Source organism: Natrix helvetica, assembly GCF_964273705.1.
Source record: "Natrix helvetica genome assembly, chromosome: 15".
Taxonomy (NCBI): domain Eukaryota; kingdom Metazoa; phylum Chordata; class Lepidosauria; order Squamata; family Natricidae; genus Natrix; species Natrix helvetica.
In genome coordinates this window covers 7,324,273-7,352,193 of record NC_138565.1, presented here as the reverse complement: position 1 = coordinate 7,352,193, position 27,921 = coordinate 7,324,273, and the positions used below count along the sequence as shown (strand labels likewise).

General features: G+C 46.2%; 1 protein-coding gene across 1 annotated transcript in view; it reads left to right on the top strand.

The window, feature by feature from the left end:
• Positions 1–27,921, top strand: part of DENND1A (DENN domain containing 1A) — a 224,199-nt gene that overhangs the window by 42,235 nt on the left and 154,043 nt on the right. Inside the window, exon 3 of the mRNA XM_081967098.1 lies at positions 14,057–14,100. Coding sequence (XP_081823224.1) covers positions 14,057–14,100 — 44 coding nt within the window. The remainder of the gene's footprint in view (positions 1–14,056; positions 14,101–27,921) is intronic.

Sequence of the window (27,921 nt, the reverse complement as noted above, 5' to 3'; positions counted from 1 at the left end):
ACCGCCGGCCCACCTCTGCTTGCTTGTGGCCGCAATGGAGGGGGCCTTGTGAACCCTTGTTCACATCCAGCAAAGTCTTTCAAGGGAGGATTTACGGTCACAGACCTTATCTGGCTTGGAGAGCTGCCAGGACGATAGCTGCAAAACTTGGCCAGGAGTCTCGGAGAGTCACGAACCAATTAAGCGAACGAATGGTCTCCTGCAAACTCCACTCCCCTTTCGCTCCTCTTTTATTTCCTCTGGGAGGGGCCATTCATCGTCCACCTGTGGCCTTACTCCCAAGTCGACCCTTGTTCACATCCAGCAAAGTCTTTCAAGGGAGGATTTACAGTCACAGACCTTCTCTGGCTTGGAGAGCTGCCAGGACGATATTCTGCAAAACTTGGCCAGGAGTCTCGGAGAGTCACGAACCAATTAAGCGAACGAATGGTCTCCTGCAAACTCCACTCCCCCTTCGCTCCTCTTTTATTCCCTCTGGGAGGGGCCATTCATCGTCCACCTGTGGCCTTACTCCCAAGTCGACCCTTGTTCACATCCAGCAAAGTCTTTCAAGGGAGGATTTACGGTCACAGACCTTCTCTGGCTTGGAGAGCTGCCAGGACGATAGCTGCAAAACTTGGCAAGTCGTCTCGGAGAGTCACGAACCAATTGAGTGAATTAATGGTCTCCTGCAAACTCCACTCCCCTGTCGCTCCTCTTTTATTCCCTCTGGGAGGGGCCATTCATTGTCTACCTGTGGCCTTACTCCCGAGTCGACCCCTTCTTCTTTAGCTCTTTGGGACAACCACGATCTTGGATGACGGAGAATCTGCACACCGAGACGTATTTTGGGCAGCGGAAGGGGAGTCTCGGGTTTCCTGCTGATCACCCCTCTCCTCCCCCTCCCAATTCCTACCCCAAGTGTGACATTGTGCGTTTCTTCTTGTCGCTTTGCTGGGTTTGGGAAATGCTCTCCATCCGATGGGCTTTGTGCTCCATCCCTTTGGCTCCTTCCAAGCTCCTTCCCTTCCAAGTCCGTTAATGAGCCTCTCAAAGGACAGGAGGGGTCACCCAGAACAAACTCTCCAGCCCGCCCGCTGTTCCCCTCTCTTTCTCTCTCTCCGTTGGCAAAACTGGGCATTTATTCCTCGCCTTTGTTTCCGTATCTTTGCTGATCCACGGAAGGGAACTCTCTCCTTTTCCCAACTGTTCTCTCTAACACTTAACTTTCCGGAGAGTCTCGGGCTACGATATTTGTCCGAGCATCGTTCCGGAAATTCAAGGGGTGCACCCATCACCCACCCCCTGAACCCTGGGCCTCTTGGCAAGTTAGAAGTTTTCTCTGTATTTTTAGAGAGACCCCCCCTTTTTTTCCCCTGGTCTTTGCAAGGCTGCTCAGGTTTGAAAAGGGGAGGGGGTGTGCTGCTGTTTTCCAGGCTGGGTTGGCTATAACAAGTACAGCATTGACAGAGGGGGGAACAACGTACAATGAACGGTTGAAGGAACTGGCCCTGGCTAGTCTAGGGAAGAGAAGGACCAGGGGAGAAAGGATAGCAGGGTTCCAATATTTGAGGGGCTGCCCCAGAGAGGAGGGGGTCAAGCTGTTTTCCAAGGTACCCGAAGGCCAGAGAAGGAACAATGGATGGAAACTGATCAAGGAGAGATTCAACCTGGAAATAAGGAGGAATTTTCTGACAGGGAGAACAATCAATCCATGGAACAGAAGTTGCCTTCAGAAATTGAGGGAGCTTCATCCCTGGAGCCTTCCAAGAAGAGATTGGATTGCCCTCTGTCAGGAATGGTGTAGGGTCTCCTGCTTGGGTGGGGGTTGGACTAGATGACCTACAAGGACCCCTCCGACTCTGCTAGTCTGTTAATATGATAGATGGGTGGATGGGTGGAATCAAAGATATGATGAACCATTGCAGGAACTGGGCATGGCTGGTCTAGGGAAGAGAAGGACCAGGGGAGACAGGAGAGCAGTCTTCCAATATTTGAGGTGCTGCCCCAGAGAGGAGGGGGTCAAGCTATTGTCCAAAGCACCTGAAGGCCAGAGAAGGAATAATGGATGGAAACTGATCAAAGAGAGATTCCATCTAGAAATCAGGAGAGATTTTCTGACAGGGAGAGCAATCTACCCATGGAACAGAAGTTGCCTTCAGAAGTTGTGAGAGCTCCATCAATGGATGCTTTCAAGAAGAGACTGGACTGCCATCTGTCAGTCATGATGTCAGGTCTTCTGCTTGGGCCGAGGGTGGGGGTTTGAACTAGATGACCTACAAAGTCCCTTCCAACTCTGTTATTCTGAGCCAGCAAACCTTCAGAGTGTGAAAATATTAAAACTTCCTGGCTGTCCAGTGTAATGCAGTGAAGAATTAAGGAGCTCATGCCCACCCAATCTAAAATTGTGACTTTGCTTTGTTTACATGGCGAGAGAGAGGGGGGACGAGAGGAAGAGAAAGGGAGAGGGAGCAGGAGAGAGAAAGAGAGAGAAAGAGAGAGAGAGAGAGAAAGGGAAAGAGAAATAGAGGAAGAGCACGAGAGAGAAAGAGAGAGCAGGAGAGAGAGAGAAAGACAGAGAGAGAAGAGAGGGAAAAGGAGAGAGAGAGCAGGAGAGAGAGAGAAGGAGAGAAAGAAATAGAGAGGGAAAGAAATAGAGAGAGCACGAGAGAGAAAGAGAGCAGGAGAGAGAGACAGAGAGAGAAGAGAGGGAAAGGGAGAGAAAGAGAGAGAGCAGGAGAGAGAGAGGGAAGGAGAGAAAGAAATAGAGGGAAAGAAAGAGAGAGGAAGAGCACGAGAGAGAAAGAGCAGGAGAGAGAGAGAAAGACAGAGAGAAGAGAGGGAAAGGGAGAGAGAAAGAGAGAGAGAGCAGGAGAGAGAGAGGGAAGGAGAGAAAGAAATAGAGAGGGAAAGAAAGAGAGAGGAAGAGCACGAGAGAGAAAGAGCAGGAGAGAGAGAGAAAGACAGAGAGAAGAGAGGGAAAGGGAGAGAGAAAGAGAGAGAGAGCAGGAGAGAGAGAGGGAAGGAGAGAAAGAAATAGAGAGGGAAAGAAAGAGAGCAGGAGTGAAAGAGAGGAGAGAGAGAAAGAGAGAAAGAGAAAGAGAGAGAGCAGGAGAGAGAGAGAGAAAGAAAGAGAGAGAGAAAGAGGGAAGGAAAGAAAGAGAGAGAGATTTATTTATCTCACTGATCTTTTAAAAGGTATTCTGGGATTAAATATAAAAGAGAATTGTTGCAATCTTGACCAATCCTAACTTCCTGGCATTAATTCTGTATCTTTTTTCCTCTTTTGCTCTCTAGGACTTTGTGTCTTCCCCCCCCCCCCTACTTTTCTTGTATATTTTTACAAAGAAATAACCTGACATTAGCTAGACAAAAGTAGCAAAGATAGCAAGATCTTTGCTACTTTTGTCTACTTTAATATCAGGTTGCAGATTTTATGGGCATTTGGGTTTTTTTTTCCCCTTCTTCTTCTACAGTTAACGTATTTTAGAAATTCCTGGTCCAGGAATTTGTGATTTGTGTTTGTTTTGAAAATAGGTCTTTCTTTTTTAAAAAAAAAAATCCAGCTTTTTCCCCACGTTCTGCAGCCGCTGGTCAAAACAGGGACCTTTGCCTGTCTGCCTTTTTAACGCAAGTTTCTTTCATTTGAGCGTCCCCAAAACCGGTGGATGGCAGCCACCCAGTGCTGCTTGTTCAAAAAACGATTCCTTTTTTTTTGTGAGCAGAGCTCACAGTTGAAAAAGTGCACGCCAGAGGCCTATGTTGTGAAAGCATGGACGCAGTAACGTTGTCGGTGTTGCATAAATGCTTACGGGATTTAAAGAACAGAGAGAAAAGGAATGGGTGTGGAAATAAGATAACAAACCCAGGAAGATGAAAAAACGGATCCGAAGTGACTTTGATGGATTTGCTAGAAAACGTAGGCTCGCCTTGAGGCAGTTTTCACGACCCCACTGGTTAACTGGTCATCTCAGTGCTAGAAGGGAGTGGGCTTTGCTTTCTCTCTCCCCCCACTTCTAGCCTTGATGATGTTACCTAGCTGGGTTTTGAAACGTCTACAAGAAAACAACCCAAGTTCAGAGAGCACCGAAGACCCCATCCTCCTCCTCCTCCCATTTAGCATTGATGATGTTATTTAGTTGGGTCATGAAATGTATGCAGACTAAGAGACCATCAAGGAACCTCCAGTCCCCCTCCTCCTGCCCTTCCTCCTCCTCCTCTTCCTCCTCCTGCCCATCCTCCTCCTCCTCCTCCTCTTCCTCCTCCTGCCCATCCTTCTCCCCTTCCTCCTCCTCCTGCCCATCCTCCTCCTCCTCCTCCTCCTCCTCCCCATCTTCCTCCTCCTCCTCCTCATCTTCCTCCTCCTCCTCCTCCCCATCTTCCTCCTCCTCCTGCCCATCCTCCTCCTGCCCATCTTCCTCCTCTTCCTCCTCCCCATCTTCCCCCTCCTCCCCATCTTCCTTCTCTTCCTCCTCCCCATCTTCCTTCTCTTCCTCCTCCCCATCTTCCTCTTCCTCCTCCTGCCCATCCTCCTCCCCTTCCTCCTCCTCCTGCCCATCTTCCTCCTCTTCTTCCTCCCCATCCTCCTCCCCTTCCTCCTCCTCCTGCCCATCCTCCTCCTGCCCATCTTCCTCCTCTTCCTCCTCCCCATCTTCCTCCTCCTCCCCATCTTCCTTCTCTTCCTCCTCCCCATCTTCCTCCTCCTCCTCCTGCCCATCCTCCTCCCCTTCCTCCTCCTCCTGCCCATCTTCCTCCTCTTCCTCCTCCTCCTCCTGCCCATCCTCCTCCCCTTCCTCCTCCTGCCCATCTCCCTCTTCCCCATCTTCCTCCTCCTCCTCCCCATCTTCCTTCTCTTCCTCCTCCCCATCTTCCTCCTCCTCCTCCTGCCCATCCTCCTCCTCTTCCTCCTCCTCCTGCCCATCTCCCTCTTCCCCATCTTCCTCCTCCCCATCTTCCTTCTCTTCCTCCTGCCCATCTTCCTCCTCTTCCTCCTGCCCATCTTCCTCCTGCCCATCTTCCTCCTCCTGCCCATCTCCCTCCTCCTCCTCCTGCCCATCCTCCTCCTCCCCTTCCTCCTTCTCCTGCCCACCCTCCTCCTCCCCATCTTTCTCCTCCTCTTCCTCCTCTTCCTCCTCCCCATCCTTCTCCCCATCCTCTGCAAACTTCAACCTTCTAGCACTGACGATGTTGCCTAGCTGGGTCATGAAATGTCTGCAAGGAAACCACCCAGCTCAGCGAGCACCAATGACCCCCAATTCAACCCCGAGGGACAAATATTCTTTTCCACCATGAGAATATTTGGATGAGGCAGAGCAGGATCAGCCAAGAGGTGGCATTTTCTTCTGGGGAGGGAAACAGAAAGACAGCAAAACACCCCAAGCGTTAACGAGGTTTTCTGCTGGGCCACTAATTGGGAGAAGTGAGAGGTTGCCTTTGGTGAAGGAGACGATTTGGCAGTTTCCCCCCATTTCTCTGCGCCAGGCTTTTCCTTGCACCGGGGGGCAAGGCCCTGCAGCTCTCCATTGGCACAACCCCACAAGGCCCTGGCTGGCTTGGAGGTGTTTCAAATAGGCCAGTTGTGTTGTGGTTGTCGATGTGGGGGTTGATTCTATAACAGGGGTGCCAAAGTGGATTTCTTCGAGGGCTGGATCAGCATTGTAGTTCTCCTCCATTGGGCTGGTGGGGGGAGCAGGAGAGGGCCGGTGATGGGACGGATGCCTCTTGCAGCATTCTTCCGGCCAAAACTGGCCATGCAGAATTAGGCTGCCATACTGTACTCTAACCACTGCGCCAACATAGCTGACAGACAGACAGACAGGCAGGGATGAGAGATAGATAGGAAGGTAGGTAGGTAGGTAGGTAGGTAGGTAGGTAGATAGATAGATAGATAGATAGATAGATAGATAGATAGATAGATAGATAGATAGAGATAGATAAATAGATAGATGATGGATAGATAGATAGATGATAGATAGATAGATAGATGATAGATAGATAGATAGATAGATAGATAGATAGATAGATAGATAGATAGATAGATGATAGATAGCTAGAGATAGATAGATAGATATTTAATAGTAGGTAGGTAGGTAGGTAGGTAGGTAAAAAGAAAGAAGAAAGAAAGAAAAAAAGAGAAAGAAAAAGATGGATGGATGGATAGATAGATAGATAGATAGATATTTAATAGAGGAAGGGAGGTAGATAGGTAGGTAGGTAGATATTTATTTAATAGAGGTAGATAGGTAGGTAGGTAGGTAGGTAGATAGAAAAGATGACAGGCAGACAGACAGATAGATATGGATGATAGAGAGATAGACAGATAGATAGATATGGATGAAAGATAGATATGGATGATAGATTAGATATGGATGATAGATTAGATGATAGATAGATAGATAGATAGATAGATAGATAGATAGATAGATAGATAGATAGATAGATAGAGGGATAGGCAGGCAGGCAGGCAGACAGACAGACAGACAGACAAACAGACATAGATGGTAGATTAGATAGATTCATAGATAGATAGATAGATAGATAGATAGATAGAGAGAGAGAGAGAGAGAGAGAGAGAGAGATAGGGATGATAGATTAGATAGACAGACAGAGAGACAGACAGACAGCAATAGCCCTTAGACTTATATACCGCTTCATAGTGTTTCACAGCCCTCTCTAAGCGGTTTACAGAGTCAGCCTCTTGCCTCCCAACAATCTGGGTCCTCATTGTACCCACCTCGGAAGGACGGCAGGCTGAGTCAACCTAAAGCCAGTCAGGATCGAACTCCTGGCGGTGGGCAGAATTAGGCTGCCATACTGCATCCTAACCACTGTGCCACCATAGCAGATAGATAGATAGATAGATAGATAGATAGATAGATAGATAGATAGATAGATGATAGATAGGTAGGTAGGTAGGTAGATAGATAGATAGATAGATAGATAGACAGACAGACAGACAGACAGACAGACAGACAGACAGACAGACAGACAGAAGACAGACAGCTGGCCTAAATGATGGGTAAAAAGATGATAACAGACGAGCAAATCTCTGTGCGATTTTTTTTTTAAATCCAACACAAATCCGAAGGACTAAATAAGTTTTTTATTCTCGTTTATTGGGAGGCCTGGATCTCTCCTCGGGTAGAATCGGCCTCTGGGCTTCAAAAGCAACTTTCCAAAGTGGGTGGGAGAAAGAACATGCTTCCCTTCCTATGACTTAGTCTATAAAAATACCCTCCAGTGTTTGAAACGGTGGGCCTGTGAATGACGGGTGAGTGAAAGGAAGCAGAAGGAAGCTTTTTTTCCCCCTCCACTCTCGCCGTATTTTGGTATTCAAGGGACATCGAAACGCTCAAAGAAAAGAGCATCTAATGCAGAACAGATTCCCACCCTGTCAGCTGGAAAATTAAATCAGGGTGCAGCATGGGATTAATCTCAGACTCACGGAGAAAAAACCCCGGGTGTCTTAAAAAGCATGAAATTGCAGAACAAGATTTTTTTCCCCCCTAAAACAAATAGAAGTCCTGCTTTCAGGTCTTTGTTATCAGAAACAGTCCCTCTCCTCGGGGTCTTAATGAAGTTCTCCATTAACAAATATCTTAATTCGGCTTTGGGTTTAAAACTCAATGGGGGCAGGCAAGCTCTAATGAACTGGCTTAGCTCGAATGCCTTTGGCAAAAGAGATCTCTGGGCCCTTTTGAGATAATGGAAGAGAATAGAATGGAATGGAAGAGAATGGAAGAGAAGAAAGAGAAGAGAAGGCAGCATGGCATGGCATGGAAGAGAAGAGAAGAGAAGGCAGGATAAGATGGGATGGCATAGAATGGAATAGAGTGGAATGGAAGAGAAGAGAGAGAAGAGAAGGCAGGGAAGGATGGAAGGGAAAGGATGGGAAGAGAAGAGAGGATGGGATGGGATGGAAGGAAAGAGAAGAGAAGAGAAAAAAGAAGAGAAGAGAAGGCAGGATAGGATGGGATGGCATAGAATGGAATGGAAGAGAAGAGAATAAAAGAGAAGAGAGGAGAGGAGAAGGCAGGATGGGATGGGATGGCATGGAATAGAATGGAATTGTAAGGGACTTTGGAGGTCTTCTAGTCCAACCCTCTGCTTAGGCAGGAAACCCTACACCACTTTAGACAAATGGCTATCCAACATCATCTTTAAAACGTCCAGTGTTGGGGCATTCACAACTTCTGGAGGCAAGGAGTTCCACTGATTGTTTTAACTGTCAGGAAGTTTCTCCTCAGTTCTAAGTTGCTTCTCCCCTTGATTAGTTTCCACCCATTGCTTCTTGTCCTGCCCTCGGGTGCTTTGGAGAATAGTTTGACTCCTCTGTGGCAATCCCTGAGATATTGGAAGGAAGGAAGGTGGGAAGGAAGGAGAGAAGGCAGGGACCAAGGAATGAGAGAAGAAAAGATTTAATTTGATTTAATTAGGTGGAGTCAAGAGTTTTGCTTTCCTGGGGGACCAGCCGGGGCAGGTCCTTTCGCTTACGGTTAGAACAATGATGGCTAACCGTTTTGTCCTTGCGTGCCAAAAGCGTGTGCACGTTTTGGGCCTAGCAGGCCTCCCTGAAGCCTCTAGGAGTCCCTATTTTGGGCCTAGCAGGCCTCCCTGAAGCCTCTAGGAGTCCGCATTTTAGGCCTAGCAGGCGTCCCTGAAGCCTCTAGGAGTCCCCATTTTAGGCCTAGCAGGTGTCCCTGAAGCCTCTAGGAGTCCCCATTTTAGGCCTAGCAGTTGTCCCTGAAGCCTCTAGGAGTCCCCATTTTAGGCCTAGCAGGCCTCCCTGAAGCCTCTAGGAGTCCCTATTTTGGGTCTAGCAGGCTTCCCTGAAGCCTCTAGGAGTCCCTATTTTAGGCCTAGCAGGCCTCCCTGAAGCCTCTAGTAGTCCCTGTTTTGGGCCTAGTAGGCCTCCCTGAAGTCTCTAGGAGTCCCTGTTTTGGGCCTAGTAGCATGCGTGTCATAGGTTTGCCATGAAGGATTTAGAACATCCCCAGGTCTGTCCCAAAGGTGCATTTCCCAAAAGGCAACTGCATTGTCTTTCTTTTCCTTGAAGAGGTTTCCCTACTCATCCTAGAAGCTTCTTCAATTCAAGAGGTACATCCAAGGAGTTCTTTTGCAAGAGCGGAAGGAGCTCCCAGGATGAGAAGCGAAACCTCTTCAAGGAAAAGAATCAAGGAAGTCCAGCGGCCTTTTTTTGACTTGAGAATCTTCCCCAGTTCTGGAAAGCAAAAGGAAGATGGAAATCAGATCATAATGCACATGTTTACTTAGCAGCTGCTGTGCTTAATGACGGGGTTGCCAGTCCCAATTGTGGTCGCTAAGCAAGGAGTCCCTGCACCATCCTGCATTTTGCAGAATTTTTCTCCTTTCATTAAAAAAAAAACTGGAAACCATAGCAGGGTTTTAGGTAGATGCTGAACCTTCTTTTCCTGCTGTTTTATTTTCTTTTTCCAGAAAAAAAGGTTATCCATTAATAAAATAAATTTCCCCTTGCATCAAATGCGCTTTTTATTTTATTTTTTTACTGCTTCGGAAAATGCTCCCAGGCGGTTTCATTCCCGAAGCAGCGAAGCGGATGCAACGCAGACCGCTGAAGAGTGTTAAAATGTGTAGAGGCAGGCCAGGGGATGCCGGCCAGATGGAGCGTTTAAAGGCATTTTTGCAAACGGCGGGATTCCAGGAGGTACCCGCATGCTATGCTCCTGCTGCCGGTGGAAATTAAGAGACCAGGAAAGGCGGAAGCGGTGCCAGGGCTGGGCTGAACTAAGTGGCAAAGTGGGCTGGATGTTGCCTGGCAGCCGGTGGGTCTTCGTTGGAGCCCTGGATCTGGTTGGGGGCATCTGTCTGTCTGTCTGTCTGTCTGTCCTCTTAACTATATTTTATCTCTTATCCATATCTGTCCTCTACCTACCTACCTACCTACCTACCTATCCTCTTAACTATATTTTATCTCTTATCCATATTTATAATCTATCTATCTATCATCTATCTATCTATCTATCTATCTATCTATCTATCTATCTATCTATCTATCTATCTATCTATCTATCATCTATCTATCTATCTATTTATCATCTATATCTATCTATCTATCTATCTATCTATCTATCTATCTATCTATCTATCTATCTATCTATCCTATCTATCACCTATCTATCTATCCATCTATTCTCTTATCTATCTATCTTATCTGTTTTATCTAGGTTATCCATATCTATCTATCTATTTATCTATCTATCTATCTATCTATCTATCATCTATCTATCTATCTTTTATCTATCTTATCCATCCATCCATCCATCCATCCTTCCATCCATCTATCTGTCTATCCCCTTATCTATCTTTTATCTCTTATCCATGTCTGTCTGTCTGTCTGTCTGTCTGTCTGTCTGTCTGTCTGTCTGTCTGTCTGTCTATCTATCTATCTATCTATCTATCTATCTATCTATCTATCCTCTTATCTATCTTTTATCTATCTTATCCATCTATCTACCTACCTACCTACCTACCTACCTACCTACCCACCCACCCACCCATCCATCCATCCATCCATCCTTCCATCCATCCATCCATCATCCATCCATCCATCCATCCATTTATCCATCCAGCTATCTTTCCTCTTATCTATCTTATCTCTTATCTATCTTATCCATCCATTCAAAAAGCCACCCTCCCACCCACCTAACCATGCAACCATCCATCCTTCCAAACATCCATCCATCCATTTGTATGTATGTATGTATGTATTTATTTATTTATTTATTTAGTTAGTTTGTCGAACATGTACGAGATTGCAGGTATAAGTATAAACATGAACATGAACAAAGGAAATGAGTACAAATAAATGGGGATGATGCGCTTATGCATGCCCCCTTTACGGACCTCTTAGGAATGGGGTGAGATCCACGGTAGACAGTTTGAGATTGAAGTTTTGGGTTTTTGAGGATGAAACAACGGAGTCAGGTAGAGCATTCCACTCTGTGGCTGAAGTCGTATTTACTGCAGTCGAGGTTGGTGCAGTTTATTTTGAGTTTGTAGCTATTGTTTGCCCGTGTGTTATGACTTTTATGCTTATGACTTATGACTGCAGGACTGTAACTTTGTTCCTTGTATTGTTACGATTTATATTGACTGTTTCCTGATTGCTTATTTGTACCCTATGACTATCACCAAGTGTTGTTTGATTCTTGATGAATATATCTTGTCTTTTTATGTACACTGAGAGCATATGCATCAAATACAAATTCCTTGTGTGTCCAATCACACTTGGCCAATAAAGAATTCTATTCTATTCTATTATTCTATTCTATATTCTAATTCTATTCTCTTCTCTACTATTCTATTCTATTCTCTTTCCTACTCCACTCCACTCCACTCCATTTTCTATCCTATCCTACTATATATACTCTATTCTATTCCACTCCATTCCATTCCATTCCCCTCTATTCCATTCCATTCTATTCTATTCTAATTCCTACTCTACTCTATTCTAATTCCTATTCTATTCTATTCTCTTTCCTACTCTACTCCACTCCACTCCATTCCATTTTCTATCCTATCCTACTACGTATATATATTCTATTCTATTCTATTCTATTCTATTCTATTCCACTCCATTCCATTCTATTCTATTCTATTTCCTACTCTATTCTATTTTAATTCCTATTCTATTCTATTCTATTCTATTCTATTCTATTCTATTCTATTTTATTCTATTCTCTTTCCTACTCTACTCCACTCCACTCCACTCTACTCCATTATCTATCCTATCCTATCCTACTATATATATTCTATTCCATTCCATTTCATTCTATTCCATTCTATTTTAATTTCTATTCTATTCTAATTCCTATTCTATCTTAATTCCTATTCTATTCTACTCGATTTCCTACTCTCTGCTCCTCTACTCTATTTTAATTCCTATTCTATTCTCTTTCCTACTCTACTCCCCTCCCCTCCGCTGAAGTAGTTGTTGACAGGTAGGACGTTGTAGCAGACAATTTTGTGTACAGTTAGCAAAGCTTCCTTTGCCTACGTGAGAGCGAGGGTTAGGGACTTCCTTTTTCATACCAAATATGTGACACACGCGTCATAAAACGATTTCGTCACCGCGCCAGCTTTGATTCAGGGCAAGAGAACAATAATTGAGCAGCGAAGGTTTATTTACAGGATTCTCCCGCCACGATCAAAACTCGCAGAAACAAATTTTCAATTCTCCTTTTTTTTTTGGGGGGGGGAGGTTTTTTTTTGTTTTTGTTTTTGCAAAAGTTGAAAGCATCTGGTTCAACAGCGCGTCTTCTCCGGGAAACCTAGCGGATGGCATGATGTTCGCCATCGCTCGCCCAAATGCTGCTCTTGACAGCAAGCGCCGTCTTACGAAAATGACAACTTCCCGACCAAATGCGAGATTCTTTTTTCCCTCCCCCCCCCTCGCCCCACCCCCCCTCCCCCGTCTATTATTACTGTAATTAAAAATTACACTCGTAATACGGAACCTGGCAATCGGAGGGATTTGCTTCAGGAAAAACAGATGGTCGCGATAGGGTTGTTTTGAGACGATTTGTCATAAGAATTATTTCTGTCTGCGTTGGGGGTGGTTTTTTTCTTTTCTTTTTTTCTTTTGCTGCTTCTGTTCTGTTTAATTCAATTAAACCCACTCAGAAATGCTGCTTGTAGCGTGGCACATGGTTTTCCGGAGAAAGAGGGATGAAATTATGGAGGGCGAGAACGGGCTCCAAAGCCGTGTTCCCCAAGAGTCTCGAATTAACTTTTAGTTTGTTCTTTGTTGATGGAATTTTGCCTGCTCTCTGCCTTCTCTCTCGTTCCCTCTCTCTCTCTGCCTCTCTCTTTTTCGTTCTCGTCTCTCCCTCTCTCCTCTTGTATTCTCTCTTTCTTTTCTCTCATTCTCTATTTTCATTCTTCTCTCTTTTTCTCATACTTTCTTTCTTTTCTCTCATACTCTCCTCTTTTTTCCCTTCTCTCGTACTCTTTCCTTTCTCTTGTTCTCTCTCTCTCTCCCTTTTCCCCTCTTTCTCTTTATTTTCTCTTGTTCTCTGTCTCTTTTTTCATTCTCTTCTCTCATTTTTCCTCATACTCTTTCTTTTCTCTCATTCCCTTTTCTCTTCTCTCCTTTCTCTCATACCTGTTTCTTTTTTCTCATTCTCTCTTTTCATCCTCTTATACTCTTTCTCTCTTTCTCCCTGTCTCTGTTTTCTTCTCCCCGTCTCTCTCTTTTCCCTCATTTTCTTTCTTTTCTCTTATTCTCTCTGTGTCTCTTTTTTCTTGTTCTCTTGTCTCTTTTTCTGTCGTACAGTCTTTTTCTTTCGTTTTTTTCCACTTCCTTGTTTTCTCACTTCTTTCTTTTCTCGTTATCTTTCTCTTTTCTCTTATTCTTTCTTTTTTCTCCTTCTCTCTCTCGTCTCGTTCTCTCTCTCTGTTTCCTCTCATTCTCTGTTTCACTTTTTCCCTCTCTCTCTTCTCTCATTCTCTCTCTTTTTCTCTTCTCTCTCTCTCTCTCTCTCCCCCATCTGGCCTTTTTAAAACCAGCTTTTTAATGCAGCCCAATTTCATTTCCATCCTTATTTCAAAAAGCTGCAAAATCCCCCACCCCCCAATCCTGGCAAATGCCATTGTTCAGTAAATCCCCCCCCACCCCCACCCTTTCTGATTATAAAGCCAGGCTCCTGTCATTCACCAAAAAGAAACCACTGATAAAGAAAGAAAAAAAGAAAGAAAGAAAAAAACCAACAGAACAAACCGAAGCACAATTGAAGTCCTGTTCACTTAGAAAACATAGTGCCGGGCTCCCTTTCCCCCCTCCTCCTGCATTCATTCATCCACCGTTAAGCGTGGCACCCCTGGCCTTAATCTCCCCTCTTGGTCTCGGGGAAGAAGAGCAAAAGGAAAGCTTGCAAAGTCCCTTCCTCCTCCTCCTCTTGGCCTCTTCCTCCTCCGCCTGCCCTGGTTTGCATTTCCTGCTAGGGCCTCTATCATCCTCTGATCAAATATTAATGTGTGATTCTCTGCTTGCTCACCAATTCAAAGCCAATTAATATTATCTGTCAATTATTTACAGATCCGGAGGTGCGGAAGAGATTCCCCGAGGACTACAGTGATCAGGTTGGGCATGAGTAATTAATTTTTTACACGACAAAATTCATGGCGGGTGGGAGGAAGGGGGGGTGTTGACCTCTCAGGTTTTTTCTATCCCTCCCCCAATTCTTCCTCCCTCCCCCCCCGGAAAAATCTCAGCAAAAAGAAAACCCCCAAAATGTATTTTACAAGACGCTCATCCACCCCACGCGTGGATGGGAAGCCCGGGGAAGAAAGTTTGAAGGGAAACATAAACTGAGATTTGAAAGAGACACCTATAGCAACAGAAAGGGAGAGAGTAGGAGAGAATGAGAGGAAGAGGAGGGAAGAAGAAAGAGGTAAGGAGAGGAGGGTGGAAGGGAGAGAAAGAGAAGGAGAGAGGGTAGGAAGGGGAAGAGGAAGAGTAGGAGTAGGGGAGAGGTAAGGGAAGAAGGAAGAGAAAGGAGAGGAGGGAAAGAAGAAAGAGGTAAGGAGAGGAGGGTGGGAGGGAGAGAAAGAGAAGGAGAGAGGGTTGGAAGGGGAAGAGGAAGAGTAGGAGTAGGGGAGAGGTAAGGGAAGAAGGAAGGGGAAGGAGAGGAGGGAAAGAAGAAAGAGGTATGGAGAGGAGGGTGGAAGGGAGAGGAAGAGAAGGAGAGAGGGTTGGAAGGGGAAGAGGAAGAGTAGGAGTAGGGGAGAGGTAAGGGAAGAAGGAAGGGGAAGGAGAGGAGGGAAAGAAGAAAGAGGTATGGAGAAGAGGGTGGAAGGGAGAGAAAGAGAAGGAGAGAGGGTAGGAAGGGGAAGAGTAGGAGTAGGGGAGAGGTAAGGGAAGAAGGAAGGGGAAGGAGAGGAGGGAAAGAAGAAAGAGGTATGGAGAGGAGGGTGGAAGGGAGAGGAAGAGAAGGAGAGAGGGTTGGAAGGGGAAGAGGAAGAGTAGGAGTAGGGGAGAGGTAAGGGAAGAAGGAAGGGGAAGGAGAGGAGGGAAAGAAGAAAGAGGTAAGGAGAGGAGGGTGGAAGGGAGAGGAAGAGAAGGAGAGAGGGTAGGAAGGGGAAGGGGAAGAGTAGGAGTAGGAGAAAGGTAAGGGAAAGAAGGAAGGGGAAGGAGAGGAGGAAGGAAGGAAGTAGAGAAGGGAGGGAGAGAGAAAGAAAGGGAAAAGAAGGTGGTGTTACAACAGCCGGAAGGGATGGTAAACAAAGCAACCCAAACTGTACATTATAACCTATTAAATGGAATAACAATTGTATAAGAATGACAAATGTAAAGAAGAATAACAATTATGTGAAGTTATACTTACAATGGTATGCAAGAGAATAAAAAATATTTAAAAAATGGCAAAAAGAAAAGGAAGAAGGAAAGTTTGAAGGGTGCGAGGGGAAGACCGTCCCGACGTAAATAATTTATCGGGTGGGCGAATTTCACCTCCGCCGTGTCAGGGGTGGCGCTTATGAATTAAGGGGGGGGGCTCTTTGCTTTTTTAAATTTCTTCCCTCCCACCGTCTCCCTGAACCCGCGGCGTAAAAAGGAGGAGGGGGGGGCAGAAGAAGGGCGCCTGAGCGTGCAAAATGCCGTGGGAATTGTACAATTAGTGCCTGCAGGAGAGGTGAAAAGCAACTGCGCCTGGGGGCGCAGCGTGTCCGCAGGATGCAATACCTCAAAGCGATTTCCCTCGGCGGTTCCCTCATTATAGAGCAGCACAGGAGCAGAAAGGGGGGGTGGGTGGGAGGAGGAGAGAGAGAGATGGTTGTATTTTCACACCGCTTGTACGCTGAGTCCCGTCTCGCTGGCTGGCTGGCACACCGCTCCTCTCTAGGGAAGCAAGCATCACCTGCGGGGAAGCAAGCCTTCTTTGGGCGAGGCAACGACAACTAGCAAACATTTGATCTCGTGGGGCAAACACATCTTCATTGTTAGCCGGGTGGGAGAGCTCCCTTTTGGGGCACAGCTATCGAAAGGGGGGGAAGAAACAGTGGGTGCTAAATCTTCGTTATCCTTTCCTGCATCCCCGTTTAGGGACCTTCCTCTCCGGCCGAAGGGATTCCTCCTTCCCTGCTGGCAACCATTACTGTCGTACGACCCTCGAGGGGGGGGGGGGGAGTCCTTCTCAGCGAGGCTGACGCTTAAGCCCGCTGCTCACCCTTCTCGACAATTAATATTATTATTATTATTTTGAAAGCAACGTGCCACTCGGCGCCTTCCTTTTGGCTTATCGTAGCCCCTTCCGGTGGCTTCTGGCGTGGCGTTTGCGGGGAGGGAGGCAGCCACAAAACGCACAGAGTCCAATAATTGTTAATAAATAGGTCCCCGAGTGCATTCGCGGGTGTTGGGCCGGCGTGGAAACCTCCCCTGTGAAGTGCAGCCAGATTAAAGGTCCGTCTGGCCTGGAATTGTCTCTCATGGCCATGAGCGATGGATAATCAACCAGGCTTCCCCATGGAATGTGCTTCCTTTAGTAAAAGCCAGAGGCCTTTTCAACTGATTCGAATAGAGCTGGAAGGGACCTCGGAGGTCTTCTAGTCCAACCCCTGGCTTCCCCGTGAAATATTTTTCCCTGTTATAAAACCACGCTCTCAAAAAGAGAGACCTAATTTCAATCAATCCGAATAGAGCTGGAAGGGACCTCGGGGGTCTTCTAGTCCAGCCCCCTGCTCAAGCAGGAGACCTTAGACTATTTCAATCAATCAATCAATCAATCAGAATCGAGCTGGAAGGGACCTCGGAGGTCTTCTAATTCAACTCCCTGCTCAAGCAGGAAACCCTGGACCATTTCAATCAATCAATCAATCAATCAATCAGCATAGAGCTGGAAGGGACCTTGGAGGACTTCTAGTCCAACCTCCTGCTCAAGCAGGAGACCTTAGACCATTTCAATCAATCAATCAATCAATCAATCAGAATAGAGCTGGAAGGGACCTTGGATGTCTTCTAGTCCACCCCCCTGCTCAAGCAGGAGACCTTAGACCATTTCAATCAATCAATCAATCAATCAATCAATCAATCAATCAATCAATCAGAATAGAGCTGGAAGGGACCTTGGAGGTCTTCTAGTCCAACCCCCTGCTCAAGCAGGAGACCTTAGACCATTTCAATCAATCAATCAATCAGAATAGAGCTGGAAGGGACCTCGGAGGTCTTCTAGTCCAACCCCCACCCCCTTCTCAAGCAGGAGCCCCTATATTGGGGATGGCGAAGGTTTTTGGCACCAAGTGCGGAAAAGGGAGTGTGCGTGCCCATTGTCTGGGCATGCTCATTGGGGACGCAATCTGGGAGAGGAGCTGCCCAGGGTGGCATGTGCACGCCAGGGGGACAAACTTCCGGTTTTTGGCACACACACTTCCGGTTTTTGGCACGCATGCGTGATGATGCGCAGCCGGCCAGCGCATATGCACATGTCAGAAGGACAGAAGAACAGTCCTTCAGTGGACGGAACGGCTGAATGCATGAAGGCCAGCCGATTGTCATGCGTGTGTGCGTGCCAGAAACCCAGAAGAACAGGAGAGGCTGCACATGCCTGCGCACCACTTCGTGCCATAGGTTCGCCATCCCCGATATCATTTTAGACAGGTGGCTGTCCAGTCTCTGTTCTCTCAAATCTCCCGTGATGGAGCTCTCATAACATCCAAAGGCAAGCCGTTCTACTGGTTCAATCGAGCAAACAGAACAGACCTGGAAGGGACCTTGGAGGTCATCCAGTCCAGCCCCCTCCTCCCCCTGCTCAAGGAGGAGACCCTACAAACAAACGGCTGTCCCGTCTCTCCTTAAAAACCTCCAGCGACGGCAGCATCCACAACTTCTGGTGGCAGGTTGTCCTGTTAGGAAGTTTCTCCTTAGTGGCTCCTCCCAGGTGGCTTCTCTCCCTGAAGAGTTTCCGTCCATTTCTTCTCCTCTTGCCTTCTGGGTTTATCCCGCTGCAAACGTCAACGAAACGGCCCGCGGAAGCAAAAAACTACAATGGGGATGTTATGCGCAACTTTTTCTTCATTCATTTTCCCCGATCAAATTTGAAACGCTGGAGAAATTGTTCCTTGGACCGTCTACGCAACCTTAAACGCTGAAAGAACCACAAAAGTCCTAACCAGAAGCCCCCCCCCCCCGTTCAATTCTGGAACCAGCTAGAAGTCCGGTTCCTCCACCATAGAGTCTCCTCCTAGCACGGCATCTTTCTTCCTCTGCTGACTGGAAGTCTGGTTCCCCCACCATAGAGTCTCCTCCTAGCACGGCATCTTTTTTCCTCTGCTGACTGGAAGTCTGGTTCCCCCACCATAGAGTCTCCTCCTAGCACGGCATCTTTTTTCCTCTGCTGACTGGAAGTCTGGTTCCCCCACCATAGAGTCTCCTCCTAGCACGGCATCTTTTTTCCTCTGCTGACTGGAAGTCTGGCTCCCCCCACCATAGAGTCTCCTCCTAGCATGGCATCTTTTTTCCTCTGCTGACTGGAAGTCCGGTTCCCCCACCACAGAGTCTCTTCCTAGCTCCTCTACCTGTCCTAACCGGAAGCCCTATCAATTGTGGAGCTGACCGGAAAACCCGCCCCTTGCCATAGACTCTCTTCCTGGCATGCCCTGCTTCCACCCCCAACCAGAAGCGTCTCTCAAAATTGTGGTGCCGATTGGCGACGGGGAGCCGCAGCAGAGGGATGAAAGAGCCACATGCAGCCCCAGAGTCACAAGTTGCTGACTCCTGGTCGACGCATTGCTGGTTTTCAAAGTCTTCCTCCCATCGAGGGGCTTTAGCGATGCAAACCCTGCTTTTAAAGCAGGGTGGTAGAAGCAGGTTAGTAGTTTCCAACAATCCAGGGTTAGTTTCTAGATAGAATAGTCTTTATTGTCATTGTCCAAAATAAATGCAACGAAATTGGTTAGATCTTAGATCTTGTTCTCGGAACCAGAAAGCAGCAGAGTGCGGTCAGTCCTGTGGGAACCAGAGGCTGGTTTTAAAATTTATTATACTTTGAAAGGCTACTCTAGGTTACCCCAAGGTGGCTCAGTGGCTAAGACGCTGAGCTTGTGGATCAGAAAGGTCGGCAGTTCGGTGGTTCGAATCCCTAATCGCTGCCTAATGGAGGGAGCTCCCGTGACTTGTCCCAGCTCCCAGAGGGAGTCAAGTTATTTTCCAAAGCACCTGGAGGCAGGACAAGAAGCAATGGGTGGAAACTAACCAAGGAGAGAAGCAACCTAGAACTAAGGACAAATTTCCTGACAGTTAAAACAATTAACCAGCAGAACTCCTTGCCACCAAAAGTTGTAAATGCTCCAACACGGGAAGTTTTTAAGAAGGTGCTGCATAACCCTTTGTCTGAAGTGGTGTAAGATTTAGAAGACCTTCAAGGTCCCTTCCAACTCTGTTATTCTATATTCTAAGTCCACCCAAGACCCCTCACTCATTACCACCAAAGCCCCCCCTCCCCGTTCCCTCCTTTCCCCCTCCCCCCAACCTAAATTCCCAGCGGTGGTTTGGACATCCAGTGCGTTCGTTTCTCATGCAACCCATTCTCCCAATCGGTGTCCGTGAGCGGACAAACGTTTTTTTAAAATTCTGGACGTCTTTTGTATCTGGTCCCTACAAGAATCTCTCGCAAATTATTGTGCTTTAAAAAAGAAAAAGAAAGGAAGGTTAGACTGACATCTGTGGCTGGGTAATGAGGAGTAGCCTCTCGGCTGTGCTTAAGCCACAAAGCTGGCGTGGAAGCGAGTTAAGAAGAAAGAGAGAATGGATGAAAAAAAATAGGGGGGGGGGTTAGAAATAACACTGTCCCGGAGATGATTTTTCATGATGGGTCCCCCCCCCACCCGGTTGTCGCCTTGGCACGATAATCCTCTTTGATCTGGGGTCTTAATTGTCTGCTGGAGATAAATGGGCAATGAATGATGATCAGTTTCATCTTTTTTCTCCTTCTGTTTTGCTTCTCATTTAGAGGAGGAATAAATTATCGTTTTCTCTATCCGCAGAAGAAAGTCGTTTCTTTTTTTCCAAACCGGGCCGGGGGAAGAAAAAAAAAAATCGCTTTCTTTTTATGAAAACGTTTCTCATTATTTCAAACCACCTCGGTTTCGATAAAGCGTTCACTCCTTTTAGGGGAAATTGTAATCGGAAATGTAAAAGTGTGTGTTTAAGGGGGGGGGGGCGCTAATGAGATGGACATCTTCCTGGCAGAATCTAAATTGCAATTGTAAAATCCTTCAGTATTTTCCCTTTTTAAAAAAAAAAGGGGGGAATTTAAGACTGCAAAATAGTTAGGTTCGCCTTATTAAAAGCAACTCTCCTTCATCTCAAATCCATTATTTTGTGTTTTGTTTTTAAAAAAGCGGTTTAACATCCAATGTAGGCTGTTGGAAGGGAACTTGAGAGATTGGTTTCAAGGGGTTGGAAAAAGGCGTGCGAAGTGAAAAACGGAGTTTCTAGTCCCTTTTACCTAAACACACATTCCTCCTTTCAGACTTATAAATGCATGCTGCAAGAGGGTTGCAAAATGCGGGTGCACAAAGTTTGCCATATGAGGTAGGCGTGGTTATTGGTATCGTTAAAACCTCCTCTTAAGGTAGGGAATCACACAATGCTAGGGGTTCAACCCCTGAAATTATTTAAATTACAATTTTGTAATTCGTCAGGCTCTTTATGCGCGGTGTCGCTTTTCAGTGTTCGGGCCACTGAAAAGCATTAAAATAATGTTCAGCCCCTCGACTATCGATAGCGATATTCAAAGCTTGAGAAAAGGAATCCCCCCCCCCAAAAAAAAGGAAGTGAAAAGAAGCGAATGAATTCAATCGCGTTTTCTCCTCTTGAGTTTAATTTGAGGCTTTAATAACTCCACTTGTCAGCGTAGCAATTGAAAAAGTTGATAAAACAAGAACTCTTGAGGTTTTAACAAGGGTTGCCTCCCTTCTCTTATTCTTTTTTTTTTCCCCTCCCCGAGAGAAATGTAATCCTGTTGGCTCATTGACTTCATTAGCAAAAGTAAAAAAATAAAAACGGGTTGAAATGTCACCTTTTCCAAACGTAAGCATTATTTGAAAATATAACCGTTTGGCTCGCGGGTTGCGGTTTTGAATTTTTAAACTTCTCCTATTGTACTTTATTTGCAAGTTTATTGTAGTTGGAGGACTTATAAAAGGTAGGGAGGGAAGGAAGGAAGGAAAAGAGAAAGGAAGGAAGAAAAGAAGAGGAAGGAAGAAGGAAAGAAGGAAAGAAGGAAAGGAAGGAAGTAGAAGAGAGGGAGGGAAGGAAGAGAAAGGAAAAGAGAAAGGAAGGAAAGAGAAAGAGGAAGAAAGGAGAAGGGAGAGAGGGAAGGGAGGATATGTTTTGTATATGTCTTGGTATATGTTTTTGGTATATGTATGTTTGTCTATATATTTATTTCCTATGTTTTGTTGTACGCCGCCCCGAGTCCTTCGGGAGAGGGTGCGGCTAAGAAATAAATATTTATTATTTATTATTATTATTATTAGGAAGGAGAAGGGGAGGAAGGAAGGAAAAGAGGAAGAAAGGAAGGAAAGAAAAGGAAAGAGAAATGAAGGAAGGAGAAGAGATGGAGGGAAGGAAGGAAGGAAAAGAGGAAGGAAGGAGAAGAGAGGGAGGGAAGGAAGGAAGGAAAAGAGGAAGGAAGGAGAAGAGAGGGAGTGAAGGAAGGAAGGGAAAGAGGGAGAAAGGAAGGAGAAGGGAGGGAGGGAAGGAAGGAAAAGGGAGAAAGAAAGGAAAGAAAAGAGAAAGGAAGGAAGGAGAAAGGGAGGGAAGGGAAGAAGAGAGGGAAGGAAGGAAGGAAAAGAGAAAGGAAGGAAAGAAAGAAGGAAGGCAGGGAAGAGAAGGGAAGGGAAGAAATGACACAGTCTTCATGCCATGTTGCAATAAATCTCCCACAGATTCTGTAGCATTTATTTCCTTTTTTTCTCTCTTCCAATTCTTCCACCGTTCCTTCTTTTTCCTATGCGCAAAGCATTGTTTTATACATCCTCCATCTGCTTCCTTTGCTACACGATGACAGCCTGTCAATATCTCACATCACGATCAACTTAGTGGAGAGTCTTCGTTTCAGCAGGACTTTCCTCGAGACCATTTGCTTCTTGGTTGGGTGTTGGGATGATTTGGGAGTTTTGCTGCCCGGGATTGAAAAAGGGATGAGATTATGAAAAGCTGAACGAAACGATCACTCCGGTGGAAAAGGGAAATGTTTGGATGAAGGCTGGTCTTTCAAGAAAGTTGAAGATAGCCGGGCCCTTCAAGCAAGATGGGCCAAAGGAGAGATGAACTTAAGAGTTGACCCTCGCTCTGTCAAGGACCTAGGAGTCCTCATCTCAAACAATCTAAGCCTCCATGCTCACTGTAACAGCATTGCCAAAAAGACATTAAAAGTTGTCAACCTAATCTTGCGAAGCTTCTTCTCCGGTAACATTGTACTGCAAACTAGGGCATACAAAACCTTTGCCAGACCAATTCTCGAATACAGCTCATCTGCCTGGAATCGGACATTAACACAATTGAGCGAGTCCAGAGGTATTTCACGAGAAGAGTCCTCCACTCCTCGGCTCACAATAGAATCCCTTACACCACCAGGCTTGAAATTTTGGGCTTGGGCAACCTGGAACTACGCCGCCTACGATCCGACCTAAGCGTAGTACACAAAATTATCCGCTACAACGTCCTACCTGTCCGTGACTTCTTCCCCTTCAACCGCAATAATACACCGGCAAACAAACTCAAGGTCAACCGCTCCAAACTCGATTGCAGAAAATACGACTTCAGCCACAGAGTGGTCAACTCCTGGAATGCTCTTGAAGTGTATAGAATGGAATAACAGAGTTGGAAGGGACCTTGGAGGTCTTCTAGTCCAACCCCCTGCTTAGGCGGGAAACCCTACACCATTTCAGACAAAGGGTTATCCAACCTCTTCTTAAAAATGTCCAGTGTTGGAGCATTCACAACTTCTGGAAGGACATTGTTCCACTGGTTAATTGTTCTCACTGTCAGGAAGTTTCTCCTTAATTCTTGGTTGCTTCTCTACCTGACTCCGTTGTTACATCCTCTAACCCCCACAGCTTCAACCGTAAACTGTCCACTGTTGACCTCACCCCATTCCTAAGAGGTCCATAAAGTGGGTGTGCATAAGCGCACCAGCGTGCCTACCGTCCCTGTCCTATTGTCCCCATTTATCTGTACTTATTTCCATGTCCGTGTTTATACGTATACCTGCAATCTCGTACATGTTTGACAAACTAAATAAATGCAAGTAAAATACAAAATAAATCTCTAGTTCTGGACCTCCCAAACCTTTTTTGAAAGGAAAGGAACATCTCGGTTTGCCGGGACCAAGACTCTGCTTCATGCTTTTTAAGGAAGCCTGGGTCAGAACAGGTGTTGAGTTCTAGCCTGGTGGGGCCTTCAATGAAACAAGAACATGGAAAGTGCAAAATGGAAGGACATCAACGTCAGAATTAACCATCTCTGTGCAGGGAGCAGGAGAACAAGAGAGGACTCTGGTCTTCTCCTCAGGCTCTCCTGTCCTATAAGCCATCTTCAAAGAAAGTCTTGCCGGAAACCACTTTTATTTACACAACTGTGAATTCCTTTCATTCACAGTCCGCAAGGCTTAGTAAAACAGTCTTTCAGAGGAATGTTTATCCACACGAACCTTATCTCGCTTGGAGAGCTGCCAGATAACTAGTTTCCAAACACAGGGCAAGGCGAAACTTGGCACAGAGTCTCTTATAGTCACAAACAGAACTTTCCACTCTTGAAACGAGCGAAGGAACAAATCGTTTCCCGCAATTCCCCCTCCCCGTTCGGTCTTTTATGTCCTGTGGGAGGGGCTAATCACTCTTAAGTTGTGGCTTTACTCCCAACCCCTTTTATTAAACGAATGTGAATCCCTCTCATTCACATTCAGGCCCGGCAAACAGTCTTTCAAAGGCGTATTTGTGACCACTGACCTTATCTAGCTTGGAAAGCGGCCATGTAAATACTTTCCAAATGAGGGGCTGTGCAAGGAAAGACTGGGCACAGAGTCTCTGAGATTCAGGGACAGATCTTCACACTCCTGAAATGAATCTAACAACCGAACGAACAAATTGTTTCCTGCAAAAGCTCCCTCCCCTTTCGCTCCTCTTTTGTTTCCTCTGGGAGGGGCCAACCACCTTCCACCTGTGGCTTTACTCCCAAGTCGACCCTGATTTCTGCATTGTTCTTTTCTTCCGGCAGCTCTGCGCATGCGCACACTGGGAACAGGCTCCAGCTGTTCCTCTGCCTCACTGCTGTCTGACTCTGAAGGCAGCTGATAACTGGCATACGGCTCTGTCCCCATCTCTGCCTCCGACACAGAGCCCTCGCCTGAGCTTTCCTCAACTCCCAGGACTGGCCCATGTTCCTCCCCAACCTCCTCACTGTCCAGAGTGGGGCCCCTTTCTTGTCGTTGGCTGCTTCGTTTCATCTAACTCCTCATCTTGGACTTCTTCGTGGTACAAGACAGCTGCTGACAATCAGGCCAAAGGATTAGCTTATTCCTCCAAGACTTTTGCTCATTATGATCATCAGAGTGTAGGGGGAAAAAAGCCAGCTATTCCTTCTGGGGAAAAGGGGTTTATCCGTATGAACTCTCCAAATATATATGTATCCATTCCTGCCCATTTTCACTAGACCTTGACGGACAGATTCTCCGTCAAGGTTTTTAAGTTCATGGCTTTAACAAGGAACTGATTTGGACTCTGGAATCCGTGAACTGTTCCTCTAATAAATGGAAAGGGACAAATCTTTCTTCCCCTCCCCCCCCCCCCCCCAATTCTCACTCTTCTATTTGGGTTCTTCTAGACCCAATTCTTCTATTAATTTTACAAAAGGAAGGAGGATTAAAAAAAAGAAACTGTTTTTATTTTATTTGTCCGTGTGTGTGTGTGTGTGTGTGTGTGTGTGTGTGTGTGTGTATGTATATACAATAGCAGAGTTGGAAGGGACCTTGGAGGTCTTCTAGTCCAACCCCCTGCCTAGGTAGGAAACCCTATACCGTTCCAGACAAATGGCTATCCAACATCTTCTTAAAGACTTCCAGTGTTGGGGCATTCACAACTTCTGGAGGCAACTTCTGTTCCACTGATTCATTGTTCTGTCAGGAAGTTTCTCCTTAGTTCTAGGTTGCTTCTCTCCTTGATTAGTTTCCACCCATTGCTTCTTGTTCTGCCCTTCAGTGCTTTGGAGAATAGCTTGACCCCCTCTTCTTTGTGGCAACCCCTGAGATATTGGAACACTGCTATCATGTCTCCCCTAGTCCTTCTTTTCATTAAACTAGACACACCCAGTTCCTGCAACCGTTCTTCGTGTGTTTGAGCCTCCAGTCCCCTAATCCTCTTTGTTGCTCTTCTCTGCCCTCTTTCTAGAGTCTCCACATCTTTTCTACATCGTGGTGACCAAAACTGGATGCCGTATTCCAAGGGTGGCCTTACCAAGGCCTTATAAAGTGGTATTAACCCTTCACATGATCTTGATTCTATCCCTCTGTTGATGCAGTCTAGAACTGTGTTGGCTTTTTTGGCAGCTGCTGCACATGGCTGGCTCCTATTTTTATATATATATATATAATTTTTTTTCTTTTTTATAAGAAAAAACATTTAATCATTCCCCTGGGTCAGCTGATAAGGGAGGAGAGGTTGTGGCTTAGAGGTTAATACAACTGCCTAATATGTAAAATACACCAAGTTCGAATCCCAGCAAGGGTATGGCTGGCTGATGAGAGCTAAATAGTTTGAAATAGATCTATACTAGTCTCCCTTCATTGTTTATCAGCAAAAATGCAACACACATATATATATAAAACACAAACTATATTTCATTAGTGCTTTTGAGAGCTTTTTGTGGATTTTATGAAGCTAATTGAGAAGGCTTTGAATGTCCCCCACCTCCCCTCACACGGGCTTTCCTGACTGAATTTCTCTTTTATTTGCCGATTAACTGAGGCTTTCTTAGATCAGCTGCTGCATCCTTCTTTAAAACCCTCTACCATAGTCAGCCGTGGGCAATCAGCCTTGCCTTCCTGGTTTCTAGTCCTCTAAAAGTAAAAAGTGGCGTGAATCACTCTCACAGCACAGCTTGGCCTCCATATTCCAACTTCCCTTTCGAGTAACTTATCTGTAAGTCACTCGGTTCGCTCTGTGGAACTATCCCCTGATAAGCCCAGCTGCACCAACACAACATCTGGACACACAGATGGCCAACACAGATGTTGTGGCCAGGCAGCGGCCAGCAGGGCTGGCAGCAGAGTCGGACATTGAGGAGGTTGTTGGGGGGGAGTATGGGCCAGTCCTGGAGGCTGCGGAAGGCTCGACGAGGCCTCTGTGTCAGAGGCAGAGAGGGGGCCGAGGCCATCTGGCAGTGATCAGGTGCCTATGGAGCGAGACAGCTGTGAGGCAGAGGAACAGCTGGAGCCTGTTTCCAATGTGCGCATGCGCAGAGCTGCCAGAAGAAAAGAACAACTCAGAAATCAGAGTCGACTTGGGAGTAAAGCCACAGGTGGACGGTGAATGGCCCCTCCCATAGGGAATAAAAGAGGAGCGAAAGGGGAGGGGGCTTTTGCCGAAAACAATTCGTTCGTTCGGTCATTAGATTCATTTCAGGAGTGTGAAGATCTGTCCGTGAATCTCAGAGACTCTGTGCCCAGCCTTTCCTTGCACAGCACCTCATTGGGAAAATATTTACATAGCCGCTTTCCAAGCTAGATAAGGTCTGTGGTCACAAATACGCCTTTGAAAGGCTGTTTGCCAGGCCTTGGCTGAGTGTGAATGAGAGGAACTCACATTTGTTTAATAAAAGGGATTGGGAGTAAAGCGACACCTTGGAGGTGATTGGCCCCTCCCAGAGGAAACAAAAGAGGAGCGAACGGGGAGGGGGCTTTTGCAGGAAACAATTTGTTCCTTCGGTTGTTTCAAGAGTGAAAAGTTCTGTTTGTGACTATAAGAGACTGTGCCAAGTGTTGCCTTGCCTGCGTTTGGAAACGGGTTATCTGGCAGCTCTCCAAGCGAGATAAGGTGCGTGTTGATAAATATTCCTCTGAAAGAGTGTTTTGCCAAGCCTGGTTGACTGTGAATGAAAGGAATTCACAGTTGTGTAAATAAAAGAGGTTTTGCAGGGACCAAGACTCTGCTTCTCGCTTTTTAAGGAAGACAGGTGTTGAGTTTTAGCCTCTGTGCCTAGTCTTTCCTTCCACAGCACCTCATTTGGGAAATATTTGCATGCCAGCTTTCCAAGATAGATAAGGTCTGTGGTCATAAATACTCCTTTGAAAGAACTGTTTGCCAGGCCTTTGCTGAATGTGAAGGAGAGGGATTCACATTTGTTTAATAAAAGGGGTTTTGTCGGGACCAGGACTCTGCCTCCTGCTTTTTTGGGGAAGCCTAGGTCTGAACAATGGATGGCTGTTCATTGCTAGGGGACGAGCTTCCGACTTTCCTAGAATTTGCATCCAGCCGTCTCTGGGAAAAAAAGGCAGACGCTTCGGAGAGAGAGCAAGTGTGCCCGTGTGGGTATCAGCACACGAACGTGTTTTAAAAGCCTTAAGGGGCTTGCGATGTAGGACCTGCTAAATCACACGCTCCCCGTACGCCCAGCGAAAACAAAACAAAAGCCGAAATAAAAACAATGCCTTTCCCAGACACTCCAGAAAAGGTACTTAGCCTCTCAAAAGGCTAATTAAATTATTCAGAAATAAAACCCGGTTTAAAGTTGTCGTTGGCATAATTAAGGAATTTTAAACAGGCTGCAAATAAGTGCTGCATAATTCCATCGGGAGAAAGCTGCCAAAAAAAAAAAAAAGAGAGCCAGATTTGACAGGAGCCCAGCTGATAAGTGTGTGTGTGTGTGTGTGTGTGTGTGTGTGTGTGTTTTCGTAGATTTTCACCAGT